Source organism: Fistularia commersonii, chromosome 26 (assembly GCF_037954325.1).
Source record: "Fistularia commersonii isolate RoL2024-O1a breed Wild chromosome 26, RoL_Fcom_v1.0, whole genome shotgun sequence".
Taxonomy (NCBI): Eukaryota; Metazoa; Chordata; class Actinopteri; order Syngnathiformes; family Fistulariidae; genus Fistularia; species Fistularia commersonii.
This window is the reverse complement of record NC_141309.1, coordinates 8,010,340-8,037,183: the sequence shown is the minus strand read 5'-3', so window position 1 is coordinate 8,037,183 and position 26,844 is coordinate 8,010,340. Positions and strand designations below refer to the sequence as shown.

At 39.9% G+C, this 26,844-nt stretch overlaps 1 protein-coding gene across 1 annotated transcript in view; it reads right to left on the bottom strand.

The window, feature by feature from the left end:
• LOC147218490 (uncharacterized) overlaps nucleotides 1-19,477 on the bottom strand; it is a 51,234-nt gene extending 31,757 nt beyond the window's left edge. The window contains exons 1-10 of the mRNA XM_086174389.1: nucleotides 18,790-19,477; nucleotides 17,313-17,696; nucleotides 16,533-16,707; nucleotides 16,287-16,414; nucleotides 15,061-15,367; nucleotides 10,973-12,087; nucleotides 9,505-9,566; nucleotides 8,604-8,755; nucleotides 6,943-7,088; nucleotides 637-1,754 (exon numbers count right to left, since the gene is read on the bottom strand). Coding sequence (XP_086030515.1) covers nucleotides 637-1,754; nucleotides 6,943-7,088; nucleotides 8,604-8,755; nucleotides 9,505-9,566; nucleotides 10,973-12,087; nucleotides 15,061-15,367; nucleotides 16,287-16,414; nucleotides 16,533-16,707; nucleotides 17,313-17,696; nucleotides 18,790-18,910 — 3,708 coding nt within the window. The 5' untranslated portion in view covers nucleotides 18,911-19,477. The remainder of the gene's footprint in view (nucleotides 1-636; nucleotides 1,755-6,942; nucleotides 7,089-8,603; nucleotides 8,756-9,504; nucleotides 9,567-10,972; nucleotides 12,088-15,060; nucleotides 15,368-16,286; nucleotides 16,415-16,532; nucleotides 16,708-17,312; nucleotides 17,697-18,789) is intronic.
• Between the last annotated feature and the right edge of the window lie 7,367 nt (nucleotides 19,478-26,844).

The following is a 26,844-nucleotide window of genomic DNA, read 5'->3' as shown; positions in this document are numbered from 1 at the left end:
AGTTTTTTTTGTTGTTGGCCACCCTTCTAATGGTTTCTCTTCGCCATACATTGTTGATATATTTGTATCTTGGATATCACCAGCTTTAGATGGAATTGATGCCAAAGGTGGAAACTCTGATCCTGTTCCTCCTATAACATGGATTTGTGCCTCTTTTGTTTCAGAAGAAGTTGAATTGGGCTTCTCGGTACTGAGAAGTGAATCAATTTTCGTGTCTGTTCCTGAAACATCATGTGCTTTAGTTTTATCTGATGTTGAAAATTGTATTTTGGAGCTGGTTATTGGAGAAACAGTTGCTGCTGTGATTAAAGATTCTGCAGTGAGGTCTGAAGCACGGTCGGTAGACCTTTCTCCATCAGGAAAGAATGATTCCATCTCAAGATCCAGGGTTGATTCAGTGAAAGAAAAACTAGACCCCATAATTTTAGTTTCACTGCTAATATGTTCATCATCAATATCCTGTTCAGCAGTTGACTGAACCAAAGTCAAACTTGGAGAAATTGTTCTTGAGCTTGACAAAGTCTTATCTGGAGAAGAAGCTGTTATTTTTCCATGGGGTGTTGGCACTTTAGTTCTACCTGTTTCTAGACTTCCTGTTGTTGCATATAAAGCTGGTGATGGTGTCTTACTGCTGACAGGAGTGCCTATATCCGTAATGGTAAGGGTAGATGCAGTAGACGATGATGATGATGATGATTCACTATCAACTGTAACGTCATCTGGCATTATCTCGGGCTTTGTTGTATGATCAGGAGAGCCTGAACTGAAAACAGAAAAAAATGTTGAACTGGGGGCATATTCTTTGGGAGTTTCAGACCCTTTCCCTCCTGCTACAAGTTGAGTGGAGCTCTGCAAGTCACTAGTTGTTAATGTTGGTGTTTTCCCATCACCAGAGGACACTGAATAAACAGTCAGTAATGATTGTGTAGTTTCTTCAGCAGCTGTGGCAGATGTGCTTATTGCATTCTCTATAGGCTTATCCCCATCTTCATTTGAGTGATCAATTGTAGGAGAGACCAGAGATTGGCCCTCTTTTCTCTGAGTCACTTCTGCCACAGACGTCTTCGCTGAACTGTCTACCTCATTTTGAACAGATGTGGAGATTACAGTGATTATTTCCTTGCCAACTAATGTTGTTCTGGTTTCTTCAACTCCTGTGGTAATAAGTGCCTCAGCTGGTGATACCGTGGGAACCAAATCAACAGCGCTACTTGTGATATCACTCATCCCATCTGTGGTTGTAGGGATAGCTGCACTCTGTGAGGTCTTCACTGCTGCCATTTCCTCAACTGCTGAGTCAAGAGTAGAGGTTGTTTCTGTCTGTGTGGGGACGTTTGAGGTCAGCTCCATCTCTTCAGGGTGGATGTGGGGAGATATTAATTGAACTGTTGTGGTGATGACAGAGTCAAGGGTCTCAGTAGAAGACTGTGTTTCTGTAATTGGGAGGGGTTCCCCTGTAGATTCAGTGACGCTATGAGTAGCTATTTCATCACTTTCTACCACCATGGTCATATTTCCTAAAGTCTGTGTACCTTCTGTCTTGTTTACCTCTGCGGTCTGTGGATCCAGCGCAAGACCATTTTTGCTATGTGTAGAGTTATCACTTGGAGTGATGATTGCAGCCGTAGTTGAGTAGAGATCCATAGCACCGCTCTCTCGACCTTGGTCATCATCGAGTATGGCGGGTGTAGGGTGGTTGGGCACAACTGTTATTGTAGGAGATTGTAACTCTTGTATCTCTACTCTCTGGCTGACTGCGAAAAACAGATAAAAGAAAATTAATTTTAAAGTAACAGAATTAAAATTCTTTATGTGACAACAAAAGTAAGGGGTTGCTCTGAATTTTCATTACTACTCTTTGGAGAGGTGGGATACTGTTTCCCCACATTTCACATTCTGTTTTTTGTTAGTGGCAACAAAATATTTCACAATGTGGAAAAAAAGACTTGCTTGTTTACAGCTTCAGGTGATATTAACTTTTCCATTAATTTAACAGGAAATAATAATTCCCAATAATTCCCAATAATTTTATCATTAATAATTGTATTAATTAACAAATTGTGCTTGCTAATATGAAAATGAGAAAAAGAGACTAATATGAGAATATGAAAATGCTAATGACTTGCCAGTGTGTAAAATTCTATATATTTAGAGAATGATAATCTGATGAAGTGATAATGATTTCAGGCTAACAAGACGGTTTCTGGTTCAGGGTCGACTGGGACCTGTCTGTGTAGAGATTGCATAGTTTGAGTTTGTTTTCTCAGGTTTCTCGGGTTTCCTCGCACAAGTCAGTAAACATGCAGCAGGCTAATTGAAGACTCTTAATTCCTTAATTGCCCAGGCATGTAAGTGGGAGTGTGAAAGGTTGCATGTTTTTGTATGTAGCCATGTGATCCATCGGCGTACAGTCAAGGGTTAACCCCACCTCTCTCCCAATGACTGTTGATAAAGGCTCAGTATTCAGCCAGAAAAGAGTTACTTTATAATGCTGCCTGGCTTAACACACTGCACTCTATTGCTGCAATTGTCTGCCTTCTCTGATTCTTGTATTTATCCTTCCTACAATAATATCCAAACCAGTCATTTTACAATAAAAAAGACAGTATGGCTCAGGTGGAAAGGGTTATTTTATGTAAAGTTTGTACAAGTAAAGAGGCATAAAATTTAGAAACAGAAAGATCTTGAAATTTCACACAGTCATGACACAACCTCTCTGTGTCCTCTGTTTTCCACTTTCTCTCCACTCTACCACTGTTCTTCCACGAATAGTGATTCATGAAGATTACTAGCTACAGCCAACAACACCTGCAGCTTCTCTGCTCTACTGGGATGACACCTGTTTAAAGTCATGACTTAGCCTGGGAACACCACCAATGGATCCACCTGACCGCAACTCAGACACACACACACACACACACACACACACACACACACACACACATACACACACGCGCACGCACACATTCAAACACACTCACACATACATTCACACACATACACAATCTCTCTCTCTCTCTCTCTCTCTCTCTCTCTCTCTCTCCCTCTCTCTCACTCTCACTCTCTCTCTCGCGCTCTCTTTCTCGGCTAAACATCTTAAAAAAAACATCTTAAAAAAACAACTTCAAAAAACATCTTAAAAAAGGCAAATCAAAACACAGACGTTTAACCACTGCAATTACTTTCAGTGGTGTCGAAGGCAGAATGTGGCAAATAATGATATCAGCTTAATCACTAGGGTCATTTTGGCTTTTTATTTTGTTTAGTTTTGGTACCATAATTTTCAGACTATTGAGCCCACTTGTCTATAAGCCACAAGTGTCCATTTGTAGCATGAGATATTGAGATATCATCGTTTGTGATATGATATACAGAAAGATGTTACACAGAAAGAAATGTTCAAACTTTTAATTAAATATGTACTGGAAATGTTTTTTTTTTTCCAAACAGTCCCTGTAACATGCCTGGTTAGAAAAATAAAAAATAAAATAGCCTACCAGGAAAAGTGTTTGATCCCTATCTTCGTCTATATCTTCCACACTCAAACGACTTTAGTCATCTTCTTCAGTGTTGGAATTACCGTAATTTCCGGACTATTAAGCGCACCTCAATATAAGCCGCACCGGCTGGCCGATCGCGATCTTAGGCTTCCTCCTGCGCACTATAACCGTGTAAGTCGTCTTCTTTGGAAATTCCCAGAATTTCCTGGTCATTTCATCGGTCTGATGTGACGAGGAAAAATGTTTTAGCGGCGTGAAAATCGTTACACCCCCCCCCCCCCCCCCAAAAAAAAAGCATATATTAGCCGCATCGTTCTTTAAGTGAAAAATGTAGCGGTTTATCGTCCGGAAATTACGGTAAACAGCTTCAGAATTCCTCGAACACACAATTCCTTAGTCTCTCTGTCGTTGTCGCTCTCAATGTCACTTGTATAAACCACACGCGTGTGTTCTGCTGTGCTATGTGCAATTTCATTGGTCCGATATATCAAGGCTAAGTATTTTGGTGGCATGAAGCTTGTTATCCTGTAAAAATCCATAAATTAGCTATATCATTCTTTAAGCCTATTCAAAGCGTGTGAAAAAAAATTGCGGTAATAGTCCAGAAATTACGGTACTTGTCTGTTAATTTAAAAAAAACATAAAAATCATACATTAACGTTAAAATAAGCATGCAACATAGAAGTATACAGTGTATGAAAAACCTGCTCCTGCATCTGCAAAACAAAATATCCTATACAGGTGTTGTACTGTCTCTGTTCTCAGCCAAGACAGTCACTTACCCAGTTAACTAACTTTCACTGTGTGCAATATTAAACTTCAAATGTGTCAACCAGCAACCAGATTACAGACTGCGTCACACAAAACAACAGACCTGACAGGGTTCATCATTCTATACATTCTGTACATTCTATATAATCAATGTATTGCTGTCAGTTCAATGAGAAATAAATAATTGTAAAGCCCATGAATGATTCAAGATATAGCCCTCTAACAAGTTGGACAGTGGAATGTAAAATATTACTTTTGCAACATACAGCTGAACAGCAAAAACGCCTTGCCAAAACAATTTCCAAAGGATTTTCTCACGCATTTTAGGAGAGCAAAAGAGCCCTGGAAGTTTCTCAGCTGAGCCCTATCACGTGATTCTGCAGCAGAAGTGGCTATAATCGCTTTCTTTGCTTAGAGCCAGCTGTCCTGACAGAGAGGGGAGACTTTGTGTTAGCGATGACATCAGCCCCTGTGATGTATCCATTATAAACATATGACAGGGCATCTGTGATTACTCAGGTAGACTGCCAACAAGCAGATGTCATTGCTTGCTAGCTCCTAGGAAGCTTGAACGTACTTGTAAGATCACAAGAATACTACAAAATGCATACTAGTTTGAATTAGAAGTGCACGAAGGGCATATTGATCATATTCCTGCCTCAGGAAATACATGACAGGTGCTTTAAAACAAAAGGCAGTGATTAAATATATGAGACAGTATAAAGTTTGCAAAGACTTCTCTCATGATCCAATAACAATAATTCTTTATCTCAACCTCTGAGCAGGTTATTGGTTTATGTATAAGTAAGTATATGTGTCCAAGAAGCCTCAGTCAAAAACTTAGTGGAGGAATATACAGGGGAGATAATATTCAACATCTTTTCTGATCAGCGGGAAGAAAAATATCCTCCAGTCTCAGATTATTACAGTTGAAAGATATTGTACATATGTAGGATTTCAATGTATAGCACATGAACAACTGTGACTCCAAATGCATTTACATCCCATGTTCTCTCTGGGGGTGCATCATTTATCCCCCAAGACAGTACAATAGAGGCTCTGCTCACTCAGAAAATCAACCTATAACAATAGCTGTTTGTGTACTCCTACTCCAGGATCCAGGTGTGGTATAGTAATATCTCTGCTGCTGACAAGACAGCCTTGTAGTTGCTTATATTATCAGAAGAGTATCCACAGTTACTTGTATACATCCCCTTCCATCGAGGACTTTTCTGCATGTACTTATTTACAAAAAAAAATCCTGTTCTGTACCTGTATCGTATATGATTTTTTTCATTTAGCATACTGCGATAGGTCCACCAAAGCAGACAGAAGAAAACAAATAAACAGTTTTTAACCCAAAGACATTGTGAACAGTGCACCACAAGAACACTGCCCACTAGCTTTTATGCTATGCTATCCCTGTCCAAGATATACAGATATATCCAATGTTTTTTAAGCAAAACATTATGTAAAATTGTTAATGATCATGGCTAATTTACTGTTATCAAAATTTGCATTTGAGTTCCCCTCACACAGGGCACCATTCACAACAGTAAACTGCTGATCAAGGTTCTGATTTTGGATATTGACTACTCATAACTCCGTCAGAGATACTGTACCTCCATATCATTTCACTTAAATACAAACCATTAAACGCAAAAAAAAAAAGACAGCATGAATCCAATGATAATTTTAGAATATTTGGAAAATATTGTAGCAAGTCACAAATGTTGGTGTTTATGCTGATGCTTGTTTTCTGTGTGATTTTGGGGTTGCTGGGAATGATGTAGATGTGGTTTGGGGGGCAATGAATTCTGGGGGGTTTACCTGGAATTGAGCGGGAACAGTTAGTTATGCAGGCTTGTCTAGCGTAGCTGTGGCCAACAACAGCTATTGCTCACTATTACCACCAACCGAGTGTTTCGCTGACTGAAAACGCTACAATACGAAGCTTGTCAACATTTTTCTTTTTATTTCACGGTCAATATCAAAGACTCTTGGGTGCAACAAATCACTAAAACTATTGTAGCAACCCTACACTACTCTTCTTCAGCCAGAAGGATAACGACACGGCAAGACAAGACAGACCCCCATCTGACAGTCAAGGAAGAGGCGACGGACGTTTCTGTGGGTACATTGGGGCGTGAAGAGGAGTCTGACCGTGATGCAGAGCATAGTGTTTGCCTGAGACACAGTCAAGAAGCTAGCTGCTGACGCTGGTTTTGGCTCACCCAGTGCAGCGAAGAGCACCGCTTGGAAAATGGCCGCCACAGGCAACGCAGGGTTAGGGTTAATGAGTGCAAAGATGGCAACACTCACTGTAGTCAACGGCATATCAAAATGCTGAAATACTCCAGTAAGACCAACTGGGAGGCCTTCCATACCCAGTTTTAACTGCTGGCACGGGGTGCAGGCTAGTTGGTGGACAGTTAGGTACTCCAGCTTGCCCTGTGTCTCACTGAGGAAGTGTCAACATGCTCGCTACTGCTGAGCCCATCTAAAAGAGACAACTATTGGGCCATAGTTGGTGCTCGACGGATGTTTTGGACAGTGCAATCAACCTGGTGTTCTGTTCTCAGAGCTATGGAATTGGAAGAGAAAGCCCGGGGAACTACTATGTGTTAGCAAATGACTTAGAGACTCTGGCGGGGAGAGCATACCCACATACCTGCTGAGGTGCAGTTTATCCATGCCTTAACTCCCAGGGCGTTGTGCATACAGACGCAGCTAGCACACCCCCTGACTCTATGGGAGGCACTGGCCTGGGAGAGGGAGGCCGGAGGTCTGCTCAGAATGACCATGTCAGAGCTGGCCCTGTTGTGAGAGCTTCAGGACAGGTGGACCCAGACCAGAAGAAGCAGGAATGGATGGGTGGATTGGTGGAACTGATCCATGTAGTATCACTGCAACCACTCCGCAGCAGCAACCCCCCTCGCCAGCGCCCTCCTGTGCATTGGGTGAATGGCCAGCCCCGCCACATCAGCATACAATGCCCCAGGCTGACAGACGTTGTACAGCTTTACATTCATGCTCAATCCTTTTCAACACGCTATTAGTCATTAACAAATTATTACAATAATATTCATTAAGCCAAACCACTAAAGCCTTATTAACTACATCAAGATGTCATGAGAGCAGTAGCACATCAGCAGACCAAGATGTCTTCAACCATAGCAATATTATGTACACGGGCAGCTCAGGATGGAGAAGTACAGATAAAAGAATGTGCATTGCACATCAGAAAGTGTCATACTTGACCACAATAGAGGGCCTCATGTAAAGAATGTGATTGTAGAGAAATGGATAACAATTACATAAATGATAAACAAAGACAAACAAGCAAGTTCTGAGGGTTGTTTATAGAGGTGAGAGCTGTGAACATAATGAACTACAAGTTGCAGCCCACCATTCTGAGGAACCAAAAAGACATCAGGAATCAGACGGGCATATCTCCGGAAGCCACATCCTGGGAGTAGATCATAATAACTGTCAATGGCCAATGAGAAGACCCCTACAACTGCACAGTTGATTCTTTGTATTATAAAAACACTGGGTCAGGGAAACATAGCCAGTCAGACTTTGTGAACTGACACACTGTTGCTTCTCAGGGAATAGAAGATCATCCCCAGACCTCTACACTTTATTTTGACTGCTGACTTAAATGCTGATTTAAGCCTAAATATCTTCTATTGCTTCATCAACGAATGCATAGGATCCACCCACATACAGTGGTGAGGTATAATGGGACGGGATCCAATCAGCAGTCTGGGAAACACCCTAGGGGCAACGCAGACCCTGGTCCCTGTGTACCATCGTGCCTCGTCTAATGTTAGACCTGGGCACATCTGAGAGGACCCCCACCCCCGACTCACAACTGGCAGTCGGGGCCCAAGTGGTGAGGGTGGCAGTGGACATAGTGGGTCCATTTCCTCACACAGACATTGGCAACTGTTATGATCTGGCACCTATGGACTATTTTACAAAATAGCCAGAGGCATATAACATACCAGACCAGGGGCAGGGACTGTTGCAGATGCTCTCATGGAGGGCATGTTTCCCAAAGTTTGGCGCACCGGAGGTCATCCACAGTGACCAAGGAAGAAACCTCAAGTCAAGTGTTTTCTGCCATGTGTGAATGTCTGGGGATGTGCAAGACTAAAACTACTCCTTCTCATCCTCAGAGTGACGGGCTCGTCCAAAAATTCAACAGAACCCTGGCAAAATAAGTGGCCATCCTCACTGCGGAACATCAGCGTAACTGGGACATGCACCTCACCCTCATTTTACTGGCCTTCAGGTCAGCTGTACAGGAATCCACTTCATGCACACCTGCCGTGCTCATGATGGGGCTGGAGCTGCAGGCACCAGCGGAAATGGTGTTCGGCAGACCCCTGGACACAACGGTGGTGCCACCAGGACCCGAATTTGCTGGAAGGCTCCAAGATCAAATTGAGTCTGCTCATGCCTTTGCTCATGACCAGCTGCAAGACAGTGGGCTTGAGGCCGAAAAGAAATTATGACATGATGGCCAGGGGAAGGGATATTATGGCTGGGACCTGGTGTGGGTATACAGTCTGAAGGGGAAGAAGGGCAAAGCCCTAAGCTGGAAAGTTAGTGGGTGGGGCCTTGTGAGGTATTGGAGAGGCTGACGGAGGTGGTTTATAGGGTTTAACTGACTCCTTGGGGAAGAAGGAAGGTTCTCCACAGGGATAGGTTGGCCCCATACAGAGGTGACGCACATTCACATCAGAACCCTGGACCTTTAATGGCTGCCCGGAAAAGTAAAGCAACCACACCCCCAGGTTCAGGGACCGTCCCCCCTAGCAACCCCCTAACTTCATCATCCCAAAGCTGACCCCCTGCTTGTCAGCAGGCAGTTCTGAGACTGCAGATACAGCCACTCTTGTTCACTCCAAGGCGACCACGAAGACAGAGAAGGCCTCCAGCCCATTTAAAGGGTGAGGGTCTTTGGGGAGGGCAGTGTAGCGACCATGCGGTACTGTTTAGAGGAATGTTCAGAGTTCTGTGATTTCCTACTGGCTGTGAATGTATTTTGGGATGAGAGAGAGCAAGGGCGAGGTGTGTGAGTGAGGGTGAATGCGAGAGGCGCAGAAGGTTATTTTAGCCACTGTTGCTTAAGTGTGGCATAATTGTTCATAATTGTTCAAATAAAAGTAAGGTTTGTTAACCAGCAGTTTGTCATCATTGGGCATGTCTGCTCGGACATTACACTATATTCCAAACTCCCTCTGGAGTAAGGAGCCTGCGGAGCTGCCAGTGTGACAGCAAAGTCTGTATGACAAGGATACAGGAAGTGACTGTCAAGTAGGCGTTTCTTGTTTTTGAACTGTCTTTGTATAGACTACATGCACACACCAAGCCCTGCAATGTGTTCTCCTGGCAATTAAACTGAACACAGGGCATATACAAAAGCTCTGATATGTTCCATTAAACATCCCAGAAGTTAAAAACGTGTGTAACCAGGAAAACAGAAGGAATACCTTCTTTTCAACAAAAAAAAAATTCCACAGGCTGCCCACTGACCTGTAGACATTCTGATAGTCAGATCCCTGTCTTATAACATGACCTTTCTTCGATGAGGCAGGGAACAAGTTTCATTACATTTTAGTCGAATGAGATAAATAACCGAATAAAAAGCAAGTGGGTTAGCTTCTATTTGTAAATGAGATGTTCAGTTGTCTCGTAAATCCAGAGCCAAACACATTTTGTGTATTGCCATGTTTCTCCAATAAACATACATAGGAAATATATATTTGCTCACTTTTGCCCGGGGACATTATAACCTTCTCCTTTGTCTTTTTTACTATATGAAAGAAAGGTTTCACAGATGTACCAACTGAGAGAGTACTGCGGTTAAACAGTCTTCCAGAAGCAGTCTACACTGAGAAACCACAAAGATAAGCAATAGAATCAGAAAACAAAACACAAGGACTTTTTTTAATCCTTGGGGAAGAAAACCGAATTTATAAAAGAAAACACACCACAACTTTTGCAAATATTCCTATTGACATTGCTCTGGCATTATGTGTGGATTCTAATAATCATTGGAGAAATATGGAAAAGTAACTCATTGAGTTTAATAACTTCTGGGTGCCTTTGGAATGCAAGTCATAATCTAAAATCACAGTTGCAGGGGGGCTGGAGGCTCTCCCAGCTGTCATTGGGCGAGAGGTGGGGTTCACCTTGGACGGGTTGCCAGTGAATCACAGGGCCACAAGGTCTAATTAACCTTCACTATGTCTTTTGACTGTGGGAAGAAACCAGAGAACCGAAGGAAAACTGCACTGACACAAAGAACATGCAACTTTCACACTGAGAGGCCCGGTCCGAAGCCGTTGCCTTTCACAAACCCCTTAAGAATCAAAATTTCCCTGGGTTTCATGTGTGAACAAAACTAGATACAGCAAAATAATTATGATAGTCAACAGAAGCCCTGCAACCAACTTCCATTGTCCCTGCCAGACCATTTTAGAAAAACAGAATAAAGGGAGATTAGTCGGAATGATCAAATCGGCCTGCGTTATTATATGATTAAAAGGGGACCCTTTTTGTTTGTTTTTTTCTGATGGGCATACATAATATTTCCACAACATTGCATTTAGATTAGAATCATTGCAAACTGTATAGAAAAAAGCACTGACAATCCAGTCAGGTTTATGTTTTTGGTTACATCTTACCAGATGGTCTCTGTTCATCTGCAGCAACTGTTCCTCTGGCGGTGGTGGTGGTGGTGGTGGTGGTGGTGGTCGTGATAGCCACAGCTGATATTGCTGGAGTCAATGTGAAAAACTCTGTGCCAATGTCTGTATCTGTGCCATCCTCCGTTTGTAAGTCATTACCCTGCTCTGCCACCTGACTAGGGGACTGATCAAAAACGTGGACTGTCACATCTTCAGCTGGCGCCCCGATGTCAATGAGAATTGGAGCACCCGTCACAGTTGCTGATGTGCTCCCTTGCTTGTAGTCAGCAACAGGGGCATCCTGCGTGGTAGCTGTGGTTTTGCTTGCAGTGCTGGTAGTTTCTGGGGGTTGGCTGATGTCAGGGATTTCTGTTGCTGTAGTAATATCAGTGTCTGATGGGTGGTCCGGTGGCATTGACTGCACATGTGATAAAGCCTCTTCAGCATATTCTGTCACAATGTCATCCACACCAGCTTCATAATTTGAGAATGCTGTTGTTAAATCGGTCATAGAAGGGGAGAGTGTTGATTCTAGGGAGTTGAAATCATCCTCACTGGCCCGCTCAACTGATCCTTTCGTTGCATTCATCATCCCAGATTCTAAAACAGTCTCCTCTGTCTGGCCCTTGGCAAACATGGGATCCGTGCCAAGAGACTCAACCAAGATGGGGACATCAGGTTGTATTGTACTAATCTCAATAACTGAGTGATCATCCGGCTCCTCCGATGGATCAGATGTTGATGCTGTGCTTTCAGTTATTGTTTGGGTCTCTGAGAAAATGTCCCCCCGGTGCGGACCGGGTTCCTCATATTTTGCTAAATCATCAATGTCAAAGTCTAGTGTCACTGTCAATACATCTTCAAAGTCTTCTTGATCCTCTTTTATCGTGGGCGCAATTGTGGTAAATAACTCCTCCTCTTGTCCTACCGGGGTGGGGCGAGGTGGAGCCATACTTGTAGAAAACATAGATGGAGAATTTGAATGAGTTTCAATTTCTGCATCCAACTCGGTTGTTGTGGTTCCTTCCAGGAAGGGAACAGAGGGAGTGGAGCTTGGGGTCATACTGGTGACACCAATCACGGTAACATCCACAAAGGAGGTCTGGTTGATCCTCCTACTCCTTTCTATAAAACACAAAATTAGAGAAATTACTAAATGCGTATAGATTACATGAAACATACCTGTGTCTATCTAATAAACTGTAAAAAGAAGAAAATCTAAAAAATACTTCTCAGAGAAATTTGTATCATTTTGGTAATTTCAAGGTGAAATCTCACATCATTTTATACAATGTGACAAAGCATTGCTGGGCACATTTATTCGTGTGATCTTTTTCATTTACACTACAGTTATGAGTGGAGCCATATATTGTGCCGAAGTCAACATGTGAAAGATATACTTGTTTTGTCTTGAGTTTAAAACACACTTGACCTATTTCCTTTACAGGAGTACATTTTTACCACTACCAAAATGCCTTGACTAAATTCAGCAATGACAAGAAATGTTTACTGCAGTTAGAGATTAAATGAGGAAATTACAGCATTTGTTCAGACCTGCAAATTCTGAATAGCCTGTAAAAACAACAACAAGTAAACAAAATTTATGTTTCCAGCACACAAGTGAGACTTGAAAAATCTTGATTTTAGTGCTGAAAAAAAATTGTGACTGTGTATCTTTGAATGAAAGAACAGTCATTGATTATTATTCTGTAGCTGTGCCAAACTGGGAAACTAATATTCTTAAAGTGTCCCATACACTGAGTGGGCAAGGTCTCCTACCCTGAGCTCCTAGTGTTCTCTAAGGAGTCATAACGTCATTTAAAGTTATGTTGTCGAGGAACAGTGTCTCCATGACAACATAATCTTAGCTTTAGTCTGGTCTTGAGCCACTAGAACGATGCTTCATTCTAAGCCTCGGTGCATATATTTATTCTTCAGCAATATAATGGTTGTTACTGTGGTAATAATCAGGATGTTAGATGAATTAATCAAAAAAGTGCTCTTTTAATAAAAATGTATTTATGTTTTTCTTTAGTTGTACATCATTGAATCACATAGGTAGTCATCAGTTTATAGCATGATACAGTGATGATATCCCCATTGTCTCCTGTGTTGTAACCTGTGAGCAGGCGGCCTTCTGCCACAAATAATTAAAATGCCGAAGATGTCAATTGAAGTCCTTGGCAGATGTCATATTCTCAATAAATGAATTGAGTATTTTGTTCATTCATCTCTGTTTCTGCTCGTTCAATGTCCTCTGCTCCCTTTTTTGTCACATGCTCATTTAACAGCACATAAAAAGCAATGTAACAGCTTTGAAAGCTTTTCTCAGTCTGACACACTGTGTAAACCCAGCGCTTCGTCACTGCATACTGACCCTCTTTCCTCATTAAACTATCTGTGATGTTAAGTGTGAGACACGTTTTTCCCCAACAGGATTTTTTTTTTTTTTTTTCAAAGGGAGCACATTATCTCACTGAAGCAGTTGAGTTACTGCCATTACTGAAGCCTTTGTTTTCTACAGTCCAGTCCAGAGACCAATCAGACAGCAATTATCATACTTTTCCCTCTGAAACCACCTCTTTTGACATTGCTTTCTGTACAGTCTGACAAATGTAGCTTTACATGGTTTCATAATAGTGTAGTAGCAGATATTATTCATGGTAGGACAGCAGGAAATGATTGACTGAGTACCACCAAACAAAGGCACTTGAAAAGCACTTAAATGGGGGCGTAAATACAGCATGCCTGAGAGAGCTGACATGGAATACATAGAGCAGGAGGTGAGGGTGGGCTGTTTGTGTGCCCTCTGAACTCACTAGGGACTTATCACCGCGAGAGTTAGCCTTGCTCAGGAGTACTAAATGACCAGGCAGGGATTGGCTTATCTGCCCAACCTCTCATTTGTAAAGATGGAAAGGCCAGGTCAAGGGTCACCAAGGATGACTGAATTTAGAAGTCCAGTAGTAGCTTTGTCCATTATCCAAATGTCTGACCTGATAAGTACAAGTGAGAATGATGGAGTGCAAACTCTGACAGCGGAAATGAGAGAAGAAAGACAAAAAAGGAGTGAAATAGTGAGACTAAAAGGACTGACAGGTGTGGCATTAGTTATTTTTTCTGCTCCTCTGAACGACAACTGTCATCAGTCATTTGGTTTTCCTATGGAAATACTGTTAAGAATGGCACACTCATACTTAAGAGGTATTAGCATAATTGTTAGAAAATCTTTTTAATCATCAAGCATTGCTGTTATTGATATCTATTGCTAAATTGTCCTTTTGGCCAATGAGTGACATACTATGTTATGTGGTTCAAGAAAAACTACCCTTCAGATAATATTAAGAATATCCCAACTAGATGTCACATCATCTGACATTTTGATAAATCTAAATTAATTGTGGACTATAAATAGTCCTTTAGTAAAAGTGTGCTTTTACATTTGAAGATCATCAAAGAGCTTGTGTGACTATTAAGCTCAATCAGTGCCTGTTTGACAAAATCAGATTAATGTATTTAAGAATCACAGATACTGCTCACAAACTAAATCAAATAATCTACCTCCCTGTAAAAAAATCATCTGCTCTGCTCATTGAGTTTAAAGTAAACAGAATTTATAGCGATTACATTTCCCTCCTCTCAGATAATTTTGTTGCCACAGAAATGGGCGAGGGAAAAATGTGAGACAGTGAGGTCAACTGGAATCTACAATTTGTGAGGCAGGCCTTGTAGAGTAAAACTGTTATATTAGCAGTGCATAGGGAAGAGAGACACAAAATAAACATTTCAAATGACAATGGATGAGACAAGCAAAACATATTTAAAGTGTTGGGTTAGTACAGATGAGCAATTGTATATACAAGAGCAAAAAAGCTGAAAATCAAAGGGTGGAGGAGCAGAGATGAATACAAGATGAGATCATCGGTTGTCACAGTCTGGTTCGTTCTTCACAGAAATGTCTGCATGGTCAATCACTGACTTTTATAAGGTTAAATTTAAACAGAAATACTGTACATCCTGAAAACAGGTAACACTATGTTCCATGACAGACTGGAAACATACTAAAAAATGACGTCAAGATACACTGGATGAAGGTACCTTTAAAGCAGTAAGCTCCAAGCTTGGTCGTTGGATGAGGGAAGCCAGTCTGGTTTCGGTAGCGATACATGGTCCGCACACCAAGCAAGCCACCTCCACACTGAATCCTGGGTACAGCAACAGGGTGTCGCACACTTCCATCCGAAAGCCAGCCATAGTCGCATCGGTCCAGACCTTGTCGCCAGGCAGCATGAAGGTGTCCAGGAGATGCCAAAACAGCATTCCTCCCCTTACACTCCTCTCTTGCCTCTTCAAAAGACATCTTGTTGCTCGTGGGAGCATAGAACACGTCACCTAAGATCAAGATATTGACAATACAATGAAGACTTAAAAAAAAGGGCAAAAAAAATGATGGCAATTCAGAGGAAATATGGCAAAAAAATTATCATTTGGACCTACTTCATTTGATTACCCAACAGATTTTCGAGCAATACAAATACATTTATCAGTGCATGTAACAAACACACTGGTAAGTAATTTCACAATAGCTCATATTATTAGTTTAATTACTTTTTTAGCTGAAAAGAGAAGTAAAATGTCTGACCTTTTTAAGAGACAAATCCCAAAACAACTGACAAAAGGCATCGTACACGGCCAAACATCTCCCACCACTCATTTTTCAAGAATCAAGAATATTTGGGACAATAGTAGTTCTTTTATGACACTGAGGTGGGATAACAATGGATAGCAATGTGCCAAGCCTATGCTTCAGAATATTACTGTAGCTATTACAGGGAGAGTGAACCAGCTGAGGTTTACTTCATTCACACTCTTCCTATTGGTGAACTATCTATTTAAAGATGCATATGTGGCAATACTATTCATTTGCCATAAGTATAAAGTTCGCAAATGAATCCAAATTTATGTATGCTACACTGAAAAACTCTGTGAGCCACAACGTCTAGATCCCAGACAGACAAGTTACACAGAGTTGACTGGGCTTTGTTTCAAAAATACATTAACACTCAGAAAATGCTTTGTATCCTGAATGAAATCGAGTTGGACAATGAATGTGAAGAGAACGACTGTTGGCTGAGAAGAGACAACTTCCCACAAACAGTGCCAAAACATTTAAAACAACCATTATCACATTTTATTGTATAATTTTATAGCAACAAATGCAAACAATAAATTTTACTTGTGCAGGTGGTGGATCAACCCTCTTCCACTTTGCTTAGAGAACTCAGAAAGGTTAATATTGCAGGTGACTTACCGTCAAGTTCATCGACATAACAAAATACGTCATATGTCTCTGTAGGTTTCCTGGTTCCATATGAACGAACCCCAGGCTTAAAGTGAAGGTTGCCATAGCAGCCTTTCCTTGGATTTGTAATTGGGTATCTGTAAACATGGAGAGTTCAAGATCCTTGATAAACCTTAAGTCACCTCATACAGAGCAATTGTAGTGATTAGAATTTTTTGTTTATTTGTTACAACAGAGAATTAATATCTCACCAACCTCACTGTCTGGTCAGCAATCCATCCAGCATCACATTGATCGAAGCCATCCTCATAGGCTGCTTTCAGTTGGTCATATGTAGCAATGGATGCTCCAATGTTTTGGCATGTCTGGATGGCACTCTGATAGTCTAAAGTGTACCTGCTGGCATTTGTGCGGTAATGAAAAACAACACCTGAAAATAAAACATAAAATGGAAAATTCAAATGTCAAATATAATGACATTTGGCATTTGAATTTAAAACCCAATGATATGGAGTTAAGTTTTCAGATCTATAAATTCAGGTGAAGTTCTATTGAAACCTATTCACCGTGAAAATAAGGATTTATTTTTTATTAATCAAATAGATTTAAGTGGTTTAAAATATATCAGAACGCCTTTTAAAAATGTTATTGGAACTGAATGATGCATGTAAAGTATAACCCATTAATTAACTTGACAATGTGAAATCTTTGACAGAAATGTACAGGCTATGAGAGAAGAACTACACATCAGACATATCTGATTGGGTCAGATCGATAAAAACTGAATGTTAAACATTGCAGTTAAGTAGAGAGCAAATCAAACTCTCATAACACTTCCCCAATGGTCTCTCAAAAACCTAAACATAAATGTCATTACCATGTTACTGCTTGGTAGCTGTTCATGTTGTTTACATTTCAACCATTTCTATTTCATTTTCTCTAATTAAGATCTTGAAATAACCCATCAATATGCTCAAAGGGAGCCATTGTGGTCTTTGTTTTCAGGGCTACCATGAAAAGACATGAAGTTCTTACCATTGACATCAAGATTAACCGTATCCTGGGTGTCTTCAATACCATACATGACCTCACAACGATATGTCCCCGCATCACTGGCACGCAACTTGACCATTGTCAAAGACGCGTCACCTACGTCTTCAGGATGACTTGGCACTGAGACACGGTTCCTATAGCTGGAGCCAATCTTGATGACTCCGTTTTGTGCGACCAGCACTGTTAATTCTGCTTCTCCATCAATTTTGGTCCATTTGATTCGCAAGTAATCTCGGGTGTATGGAGCTGATCCATCGGGACTAATGATCGGTGCAGAGGTCGGGATGGTGGAGAAGAAGCATGGAAGATTAACCTTTCCCGAGAGGGCTCCGGTGACTGGCCGGATTATCGACAATGAGTTGGAGACTGAAAGGCAAAAAAGTGAAAGTCAGTGCAGGTCTAATTTGGAATGGATGCATTTCCAGCAGCATTTTTATTTTGTTGTCCTACATACTCATTTACTGTCACTGCATCAGAATGCAACTGTAAACTGTCAAATCAATTTATGCTGAAAAGGAGGGACTGCCACACCCAGACTATTAAAAAAAGCATACATCATGGTCTGCAACTGGAAAGTCAAACATCATTTTGAAATTTTGGGAGTGTGGGAGGAAAAGAAATAGTGTAAGTATAGTACTTCAACTTGTTATAAAACTAAAATTAGGGTACATCAGTAATGTACATCAACAGAGTACATCAATAATGGTTTAGTTGGTTTAAACAGTCAGCTGCATAAAGACTAATTGATGATGAACAGTAGACTCACAAAAATAACTGAGACTTGTCATCAGCATGTAACACACTCGTGACTTTCTTGTTAAAGCTTGGACGTAAAACCAGTGAATCGCCCCTCATTTCGTGATAGGGGGACATAATATTTGGAGGGAGGGGATAGCTGATGATGAACAATGTAGGGAATGCTCCAGGAACAGTGGTGGGACTGCCCCAGGGGCATCAGTGTGTACTTTAACACAGGCCCTTATTAGGATGAGGAGTAAAACCAGCTGTTATTTTCAGACTGGAAGCAGGATCTAATTGAAAGGTGTCCTTCCACACACTGAGACAAAGCTGAGGAGCCAGGGGAGCCAGGGGGGCCAGGGGTGACGAGAGGTGCCTCCATGGCCAAATGTATCATATACTCCATGAGCGGACGCAAACAGGTTTGACTGGATAAGACTAAAGGGTCTCGCCATAATCTACTTAATTCTGTGGAGCATCACTAAATCATGGCTTATCATGGCAACTGGACTTTTACTAATTGAGCAAAACCAGTTGTTGTTGTAAGATTTATCAGCTAAGTTGGGACACTTGCAAGCACAACACTACTTTGATGTTTGTTGAAGCACAGAGGTTGAGATGGAAAAGAGAAGTAAGAAGAATGCTGTATGAGAATAAGAAGAGATGAGTGGCACAGAAATAAAGAGAGAGACAGAGGTGCCTCTGATGATTTCAAGCTTACCTTTCGCAGTTGCAACTTCCCAGAAACAATATAACCACAGGATATGCTTTATATCTAGATTCATCTGTGAGCAGAATAAAAAAAAAAATACATACATTAGAAAGTAATTCCTTCCAATCATTTAAATGTTTAAATTTCAACAAATTTCTGCAAAATTCAATGTTAAAAAAAAAACTCCATTAAAACAGGGCAGAAAAAAAGTATTACTAGAAACCATTCTAAAATCTCAGTAACAAAATTGAACAAAATCATTTTCGCAAACAACCACGAATTATTTCCTCAGTATCAGTTGAGTGATACATGCACATTTCAGCACTCTGTAGAAAATAGCATTATAAAATAGCATTTTATTTATTTTTCTTTTTTTAATTATAGATGAATTTGTGGGTGGCTGGACTGATAATCTTCATGTGGGGTCGAGCAGCAAAGTGTTTGGAGGGGGGAGGAAGGAGAGCAGTGACCCCACAGCCTTACTTGTATCCCTCTGGATAAACACAAGTGGCTGATTCTGGGTGAAGCAGAAAAGTCCTCACCTCTATAAAAATTAGACATTTTTACAACAGGGCAATCGAAATGCATTAAACATCATTAGTTTATATTTCAGGGTGTATATGGCCGCAGATTGCACTAATAGTCTAACAGTCTATCGGATCCACCCAAATGAGAACCTCATGAAATGAAACTTTGTGGTGGTGATGAGACCAATAGCAACCTCATGTTATTCAAGTGCTTATACTTGAGACAACATTTGCAGAAAACCTACAACAGTGTGTTGGAAACAGATTTACAGAGGTTTTTCTTGGGAGATCTGACCAGCATACAGGAGAAATTTATGTTGTGTGTACAATTGTATTCTTTTTTTAACGCCTGATATGATGACGATTTAAAAAAAAAGAAAAAAAGAGCGAGAGAGTGTCACTTCTTGTGCTCATTGTTTGAGACGCACCTGCGGCATGTTGATATTCAGCTCCTTTATCGAGAAAATTTAAAATGTACTTTAATTTTTTTTTTTTTTTTAATTTGCTTAATTTTTTTTTCGTCAACTATTTTTTTATTTCTTATTGATTGACAAAAAAAATCGCTTCCGCTGAATACATGCAGGATCTGCAGAGCGGCTACAAAGATCCAAGCGCCGCAGTTCTCTTCCCAAGGAAATAAGGTTATTTAAGGACAAAAGTGCATCACTGGATGCTTCCCGCGGCAATAACTTACGATCCAATATCCCAAGACCACACATAACTAGATTTGTATTTTTTTTTTTACTCATTTGCCTGACATCTTAATGAAAAATCTTATTTTAGAGGGGGAGAAGATTTACGCACATATAAATACTTTGCTTTTAGACTTAAACACTCATTATTAAAATGTGAAAACCCACTTACGTTGAAAGTCGTTCTATTCCATAAAACACAGTTTTAGGAGAAAACTGTCCTTAAATCCCGTTATTCCTAGTGCGTAACATTTGTGCGTAAAAGAAATATTAAAAAAAAATGTAAAAAAAAAAAAAAAAAAAAAAAAAACAGATGTGCCCTCTCCAAGTGAGCGCAACAGCACTTGTCTCCCTGCTGCGCTTTTCCTCCTCTTGGTCCAGAATGGCCGCCGCTGGAAAGTGCCGGTTCTGAATGGAGACACAGAAACCGTGAGGGTCTGGCAAGCAATAACTTCAATTTTTGCCTTACGCACACTGTTATTTCGCCATTGTTCAAGAGGAGGGGCAGAGTGCCCATCTGAAAAGTGAGTTAGACACCTTGGGGAGGAGGGGAGAGACCTAATTTGGCCTCATGCCTGAGGGAACATCCCTATCCAATCAGAGTTTCCGACTTTGCGTCTATTGCAGGTAACACATCCGTTACTTTAGGCGAGGGGCGACTCCTCCAAAGACAAAATCAGCGCACTTAAACTTTGTATAAATGAGATTACCTGCAAAGTAATTCAATTCAATCAAAATTTAAAGATATAGCAAGAAATATAATCACCAAGATTCCAAAGTCCGAGCACATCCAAAGTCGCAAACGCCTGGTAGCGCACCAGTCAGGTCCAAGGGTGTTGTATACAGTGTGTCATGTCTCTGGTCCTGGATGAGTCACAAGTCGTTGTTGCCAATAACACATTTCTGTCATTATCATAAGAAAACTCTTCCAAACCATCCGACTGAATCATAAACAGTTTGCCATGTGTATAATATCTCTCAGTTGAATATCAATATTAATATTTTTTTCCTAAATACATTACCTTAAATGTCTTAAGGAAATGAGCAGAAGAAACTGATTATTTCAGATGGTAATAATATCATTGATTCGTTTACTTTTTCTTGTTTTATTATTATTAATTAGAGGCTAAACTGCCTGCTTTAAGTAGATTGGGATCAGTATATCAGAAAGAACTAGTTAAATAAAACTTTCCACTCTTGGGTGCGGCTGGGTGGGAGCGAGGAGTGGGGAGTTGGAGCTACATCACTGTTAACTCTTGTATCGTAGACCATTTCGACTTCAGTTAAACATGTTCAAACTTTTTATTAATCCTTTTCTGCTTGGACTGACTGATCAAAAATCACTATCTGTTGATTGCTTTTAATTCTAGTTCACATGAAGTGGGGTACAGAGTTCTGACTGAGGGAAACATCAAATAGTATCGTTGGCTCTTGGAAGAAAATTCATGAATATATAGTTAATCTAACTATGCCAAAGATACCCTGTTTCAGAATCAAGATGTCCATGACTCATCCATTTCTCAATTTTTTTTTGACTGGGATCATAGAATTGTGGTAGATGATGTGCCTCTTGCTTAGTGTCTGAGAGAAAAAAAAAATCATTTTGCGGTATTTGTCAGTGACGAGCTTCAAACAAATCTACATTACATAAATAACAATGTTAAACTCCTTTATTTTTTTTCTATTGTCTTCTATTTTCTTCTTTCTTCCATTTAAACATATGCCCTTAAAAGGACAGGCACAGCAATTGCATTCATTAGCATCTTGGATGAATTGTTATGTGTACTGTATTAGTGGGGGGGCAAGACTAAACTAAAACTCTTTGACCCAAAATTAGGTTTTAATGGACCAATCATTGATCATTTAATGTAAGTGTTTTAAAGTGTGTAAAAGGTGTACATGACTAAAAGCTGTTGTAATTAGACATCAAAATCAACCTTTAAAGGTACGTATTAATGATTTCTGAAGGTTTTTTTTAGAGCTTTGCAATTTTTACCTGAATGATGGCAAAAAATCTAGATTCCGCCTGAAATGGACATCAGTTGGCGAGTAATTGTTAATTTTGGTTATTTTATTTTGAGTGGTAGGGTTATGTCATTGACAATGAGGAATTTCTGTTGAAGCCAAAGAGCAAAGTTCTACACCTGCATGACTGGACTGGTCTGGATCGGACAGAGGATAGGAGGCAGTATGCAAATATGTTTAATTAATTTCTTAAATCATATGAAAACCCTCTACTTGGTAGTAACAAGGAAAGGAAAGACAGAAAGTAAAAAAGTGATTATTTAGTCACTTTAATAATGTCAGATGATTTGGGGATTTGGAAAAAAAATCAAAATTTGGAATTTTACAGGAAAACCACCTCAAGTGCAAAAGCAAATGATGTCCAATTTTTATTTGTATTAAATCAAAAGATTGTTAATGAGGAATAATCAGACCCAAAACCTGAAAATGATTTGAAAACACATAATCTATATATATTTTTTTCTTTTTTTGCAAGCATGTCCGCTGTAGCTGCTTACATCTCAGTCACATGCATAGTTGCAATTACACATATTTCAGCAAAGACTTGCAATTCACCGCAGCATTGTGATGCATCAGGAGACCAGAATTATGGAAAAAGAGCATTCTGGAGGCATTTTATGTCTCTTCATTACTCTTAATTTTGACAACATTTGAAAACTGGTTGCTATTTTTTCAGTCATTTGGGCAGAAACTGCAGAGCTGCGTTCTCTCTCCTTGCCTCTTATGCTAAAAAGCTTCAACAAACATTCTATTGACACGGGGCTGAGTTGATTATAAGCTAATTTTCAATGTTAGACAATTCAGAACATGACATCCCAACATATCTGTGATTCCATCGTCAGACAAAATGAATTGCAATGGACACGCTGACAAAGACGAAGTGCATTCTGATGCCACAGCTGCAGGGACCCAGTTTCATAACTGAACGACTTGACACGGCGCAAAAACCGACCCGATACTATCTGGAATTTACCACCTGACCCCAGAATAATTAACGACCACTTAGTTTTAAAGGAATCATTTAATCATTTTACAGCTTTACATTCTTAGGTGAGTGACCGCTAAGTTGAAAGTTGTGCTTTACTTACTGCTGTGTAAAAAGCCTGTACAACGTGTAACCGCTGATCTACCCTTGCCTTTCAGTAACCGTAAGTCAGTGAGTCAAGGAGGCAATCAAAAACTGTTTGATCCCAGCAATCCGCTGCACGGGTCTCAAGATGACCCGCATATCACATGACCTATAAAGTTAGTCTATCTCCGGCCCCATGCCACCTCAGACTGCATAAAAGGAGTATTACATTTCTTGGCGCCTGAGGGATCTGTCCAACAGATACCGCCCATCCTAAAGCTCCAGCTGTGCTCATGCTGATGTATTTTACAGGTAACAAGCTGTACGGTTCAAGTGACCAAGTGACCTTCCAATCAGGGTTTTCTTTTTTACAGTGGTTCCATGGGGAAATTCTCTAATACTACTGTTACAATAAGGTGAGTGAAGAGAGCCCAGGACTACTAACCCCCCCGAACTCCAGCCCCCAATATAAATGAACACATTTTTTCCATAGCTAACAGAAGAATAAATTAATTAAAACTGTGTAAACCTGGGATACACAGACAAAAGCAGCATGAAAACATGTAGTTTTTTTATGTTTCTATATTGTGTCCTTCCCAGGTGAATTCTTTTCTTTTTTATCCTCGGAATCTCCTGCTATGAAACTTTTGGTTCAAAGCATGTTTTAGAATGACAATATCGGAATTGTTGGGGGACAGCAGGTCTCCGCTTTAAAGGGTTCTTTCACAGAAACAGCATTACTTTTCGTCTCAGAGCGAAAGATCCTCAAATATATACAAGTCCACTTTGCTTGTCGCTGCCAAGTCTCACATGTTCAAAACTGGTCTCGGAGAAAAAAAAACGCCTATTACTGTAAGCAGTAACTTGTCTATCTCTCTCTCTCTCACACACACTCCTTCACAAAAACTGCCAACAAAATTAATATAATTGAAAGGGGACAAAAAAAGCGAAAACTAAAAGACAACAACTGTCTGGAGCTCGCAATACCAGGTGTCAGTCAGTGAGGGGCAGCTGCAGGACCGTCTGAAGTCTTGTTTTGGTTCCTTCTGCTGTCCATTAATAGGAGCTTGTAGTGGGAGCCTTGTCAACCTCCAATCTGCAGGCCAAATCAACACAGTGCGTCACCTCTACTTTATGTATATCAAATTCATCTTTTCTTTTGCTGGTTTACAGGGAAACATATATTCAGAAAAAAATTGCTTCAGATTATGTACAAGAACTTTAAATGTACATATATGTATATTTATGTATGTATTATATACATATGTGTGTGTGTATGTACATGTATGACATATACATATATATATACATATATATATATATACACTGTAAGTTTGTGTATGTGTGGTGTGTGTGTGTGTGTGTGTGTGTGTGTGTGTATACCTCTTGTTAAATATTGTCTTTTTTTCTTAATACCAATTTCTAGCATTTCCTATCTCAGAGCACTTACTACCGAGTTGATCTTAAGCCTTTTGTTACATCGGTTGTTGTTCTAGGTACATTTTCTAGATGCTTACAATCCCTCAGTTGATTCACTGGTGATTTAGAACATTTATTTGTGAAGTTTCGTTTTTCTGTCTTTATGACTCATCCGTTACATTCAGCATATTATTCTCTCAAGCAACTTTGCTGCTTTTCAAAGACTTAGATGGTTCAAGAGTTTAATATGATACTTTCTATTTATTTGACTGTATGGGACTTTGCATCAACATGTGAGATAATCTGCTTCTACTAAAACCACATTTCTGATAGTGAATTACAGAAAACTGAAACCTTCTGCGACATCTTCTGCGACATTATACAATATAATATCCAGTTTTAGTCATAGATTATGTCATGGAAACTATAACATAATGACTTTCAGGAATGCGATAGATAATTAGATGTTTATCTGCGGCAGGTCAAACACTATAATAGTGAAAGAAGAATATAAAAATTCCCTTGAAAGATAAATTAATGTGTCTCAGCTGAACCTGTTTCAAACCCAGAGGAAGGAAGTCTGTAAATTGGCAGGAGAGTATTCCACCAAGGACTGTGAAACAATAAAAAAAAAGAAAAAGAAAAATTAATCAAAAGCATTTCTGCAAACTGAGAAAAGAGAAAGCCTCCCTCAAGCACTTTGCAGTAAGTTGTCATTATCAGACACTTAATGTTCAACTACCATCCTCTTAAAAAGCTGAAGAGCATTTGGTTTAATTCAAGTAATGAGGCTAATCAGTTCACACCAGCAGGTCAAAGAGAAACCAGTTGTTTGGAATGATCAAAAGGCAGTTTCAACAATGGGTTGAAACTGTGTGGATACTCCTTGCCACCGGCAATCCATATAGCTGATGTCAGTCCCTACTGACACGACTTGAAAACATGGAGGTACTTTACATTTCAATTAGTTTCATCTTTCATTAAATAAAGAGGATTTTATCAAAGTATTGAATGAGGATTAGAGGTGTCATGGGTAAAACCACCAATCTTTAGCATTGATGTTTCAATTCCTCCAATGTTTGCAGACTGCATTTATATTTTAATAAATGGAAAATAATGTCACACTATTTCATACTACTCGTCTGGAGTAAACAGTCTCTGAGAGTGTGCACACGTCAAGTTGGTTTAAAATATATCATGACACCCTCTTAGCTGAGACACACTGATGCTTCTGAGCTCTGAGCCATGTGGGGGTTCACTCAAGTTGGTGCGGAAAGTCATGTTCAGAGTGTATAAGCTTGACCATCCACACTCAACAATTTTTCCAATAACACCACTTTCATAACCTTTTTTGAAGTCAACTGATTAATTTAGTTATTTTTTGCTTACTCAGAGGCTAATTTGCACTTTCTGTGAGTGGATTGTTAAGTGAACTGGAAAAACTTCACTCATGTAAAAATTCTTCAAGTAAACTTTCTGTGAAGAGTCTTTCAAATGATCATCAGTGTACCAAAAACTATGATAAAGACTACCGATCTGGCCGTTTAAAAAACTTTTCAGACCATAGAAGCAGTTGGCTAGGCTTTGAGTCAGCGGGACCAGTTTTTATCAAATTTTACCTTATTTCTTGCACAACGTTTACATAAAATCCAAGGAACAGTAGCTTTCACATTAATTTCAAAGTGACTCACTCAGAGGATGCATTACTGATTTTTTAAACACCCCTTGAATAATTTCACTCAGTCTCCAAGAACCTGCTAATTGATATTTTTCCTATTTTTCTGCTACAGCAGCAGAAAATGTAGCACATCTCATTACAACCAAAATAAAACATCAGGTTGTAACTGACTAAATGGGATATTGAGGTATTATAGTTCTGTCATAAAAATCACAATGAAGAAATTAAGAATTAAAAAATTGCTTGGTCTGCCTGATAAAAGGATAATGCTATCAATGTCTCATATTGTTCTGTAAAGCTCATAGGGAGATGTATTTCCAGTAACAAAATAGCACCGCAGGTTGATTCAACCATATAGTATAGCAAGAAAACTTTCAATTAATAATCCAGCAGATGTTCCACAATGTTTTGAGGGCGAGAAGTGAACTGTTTGCTGTGACAGAATTGAGCAAATACACTGACATCATCAGTTTATAAGGATCGCTTGTGTCAGGCCAACTTTTTTCAGACATTACAGTGTGAGCAGTGAGAGCATTTTACAGCCTGAAAACAAAGACAACTCTGTCTCACTGTAGCTCTGTGGCAAGCAAACAGGAAGACTTCACTCATTTCCCTGGCAGATGGGAATCATACAGGTGCATGAACCAAGTGAAG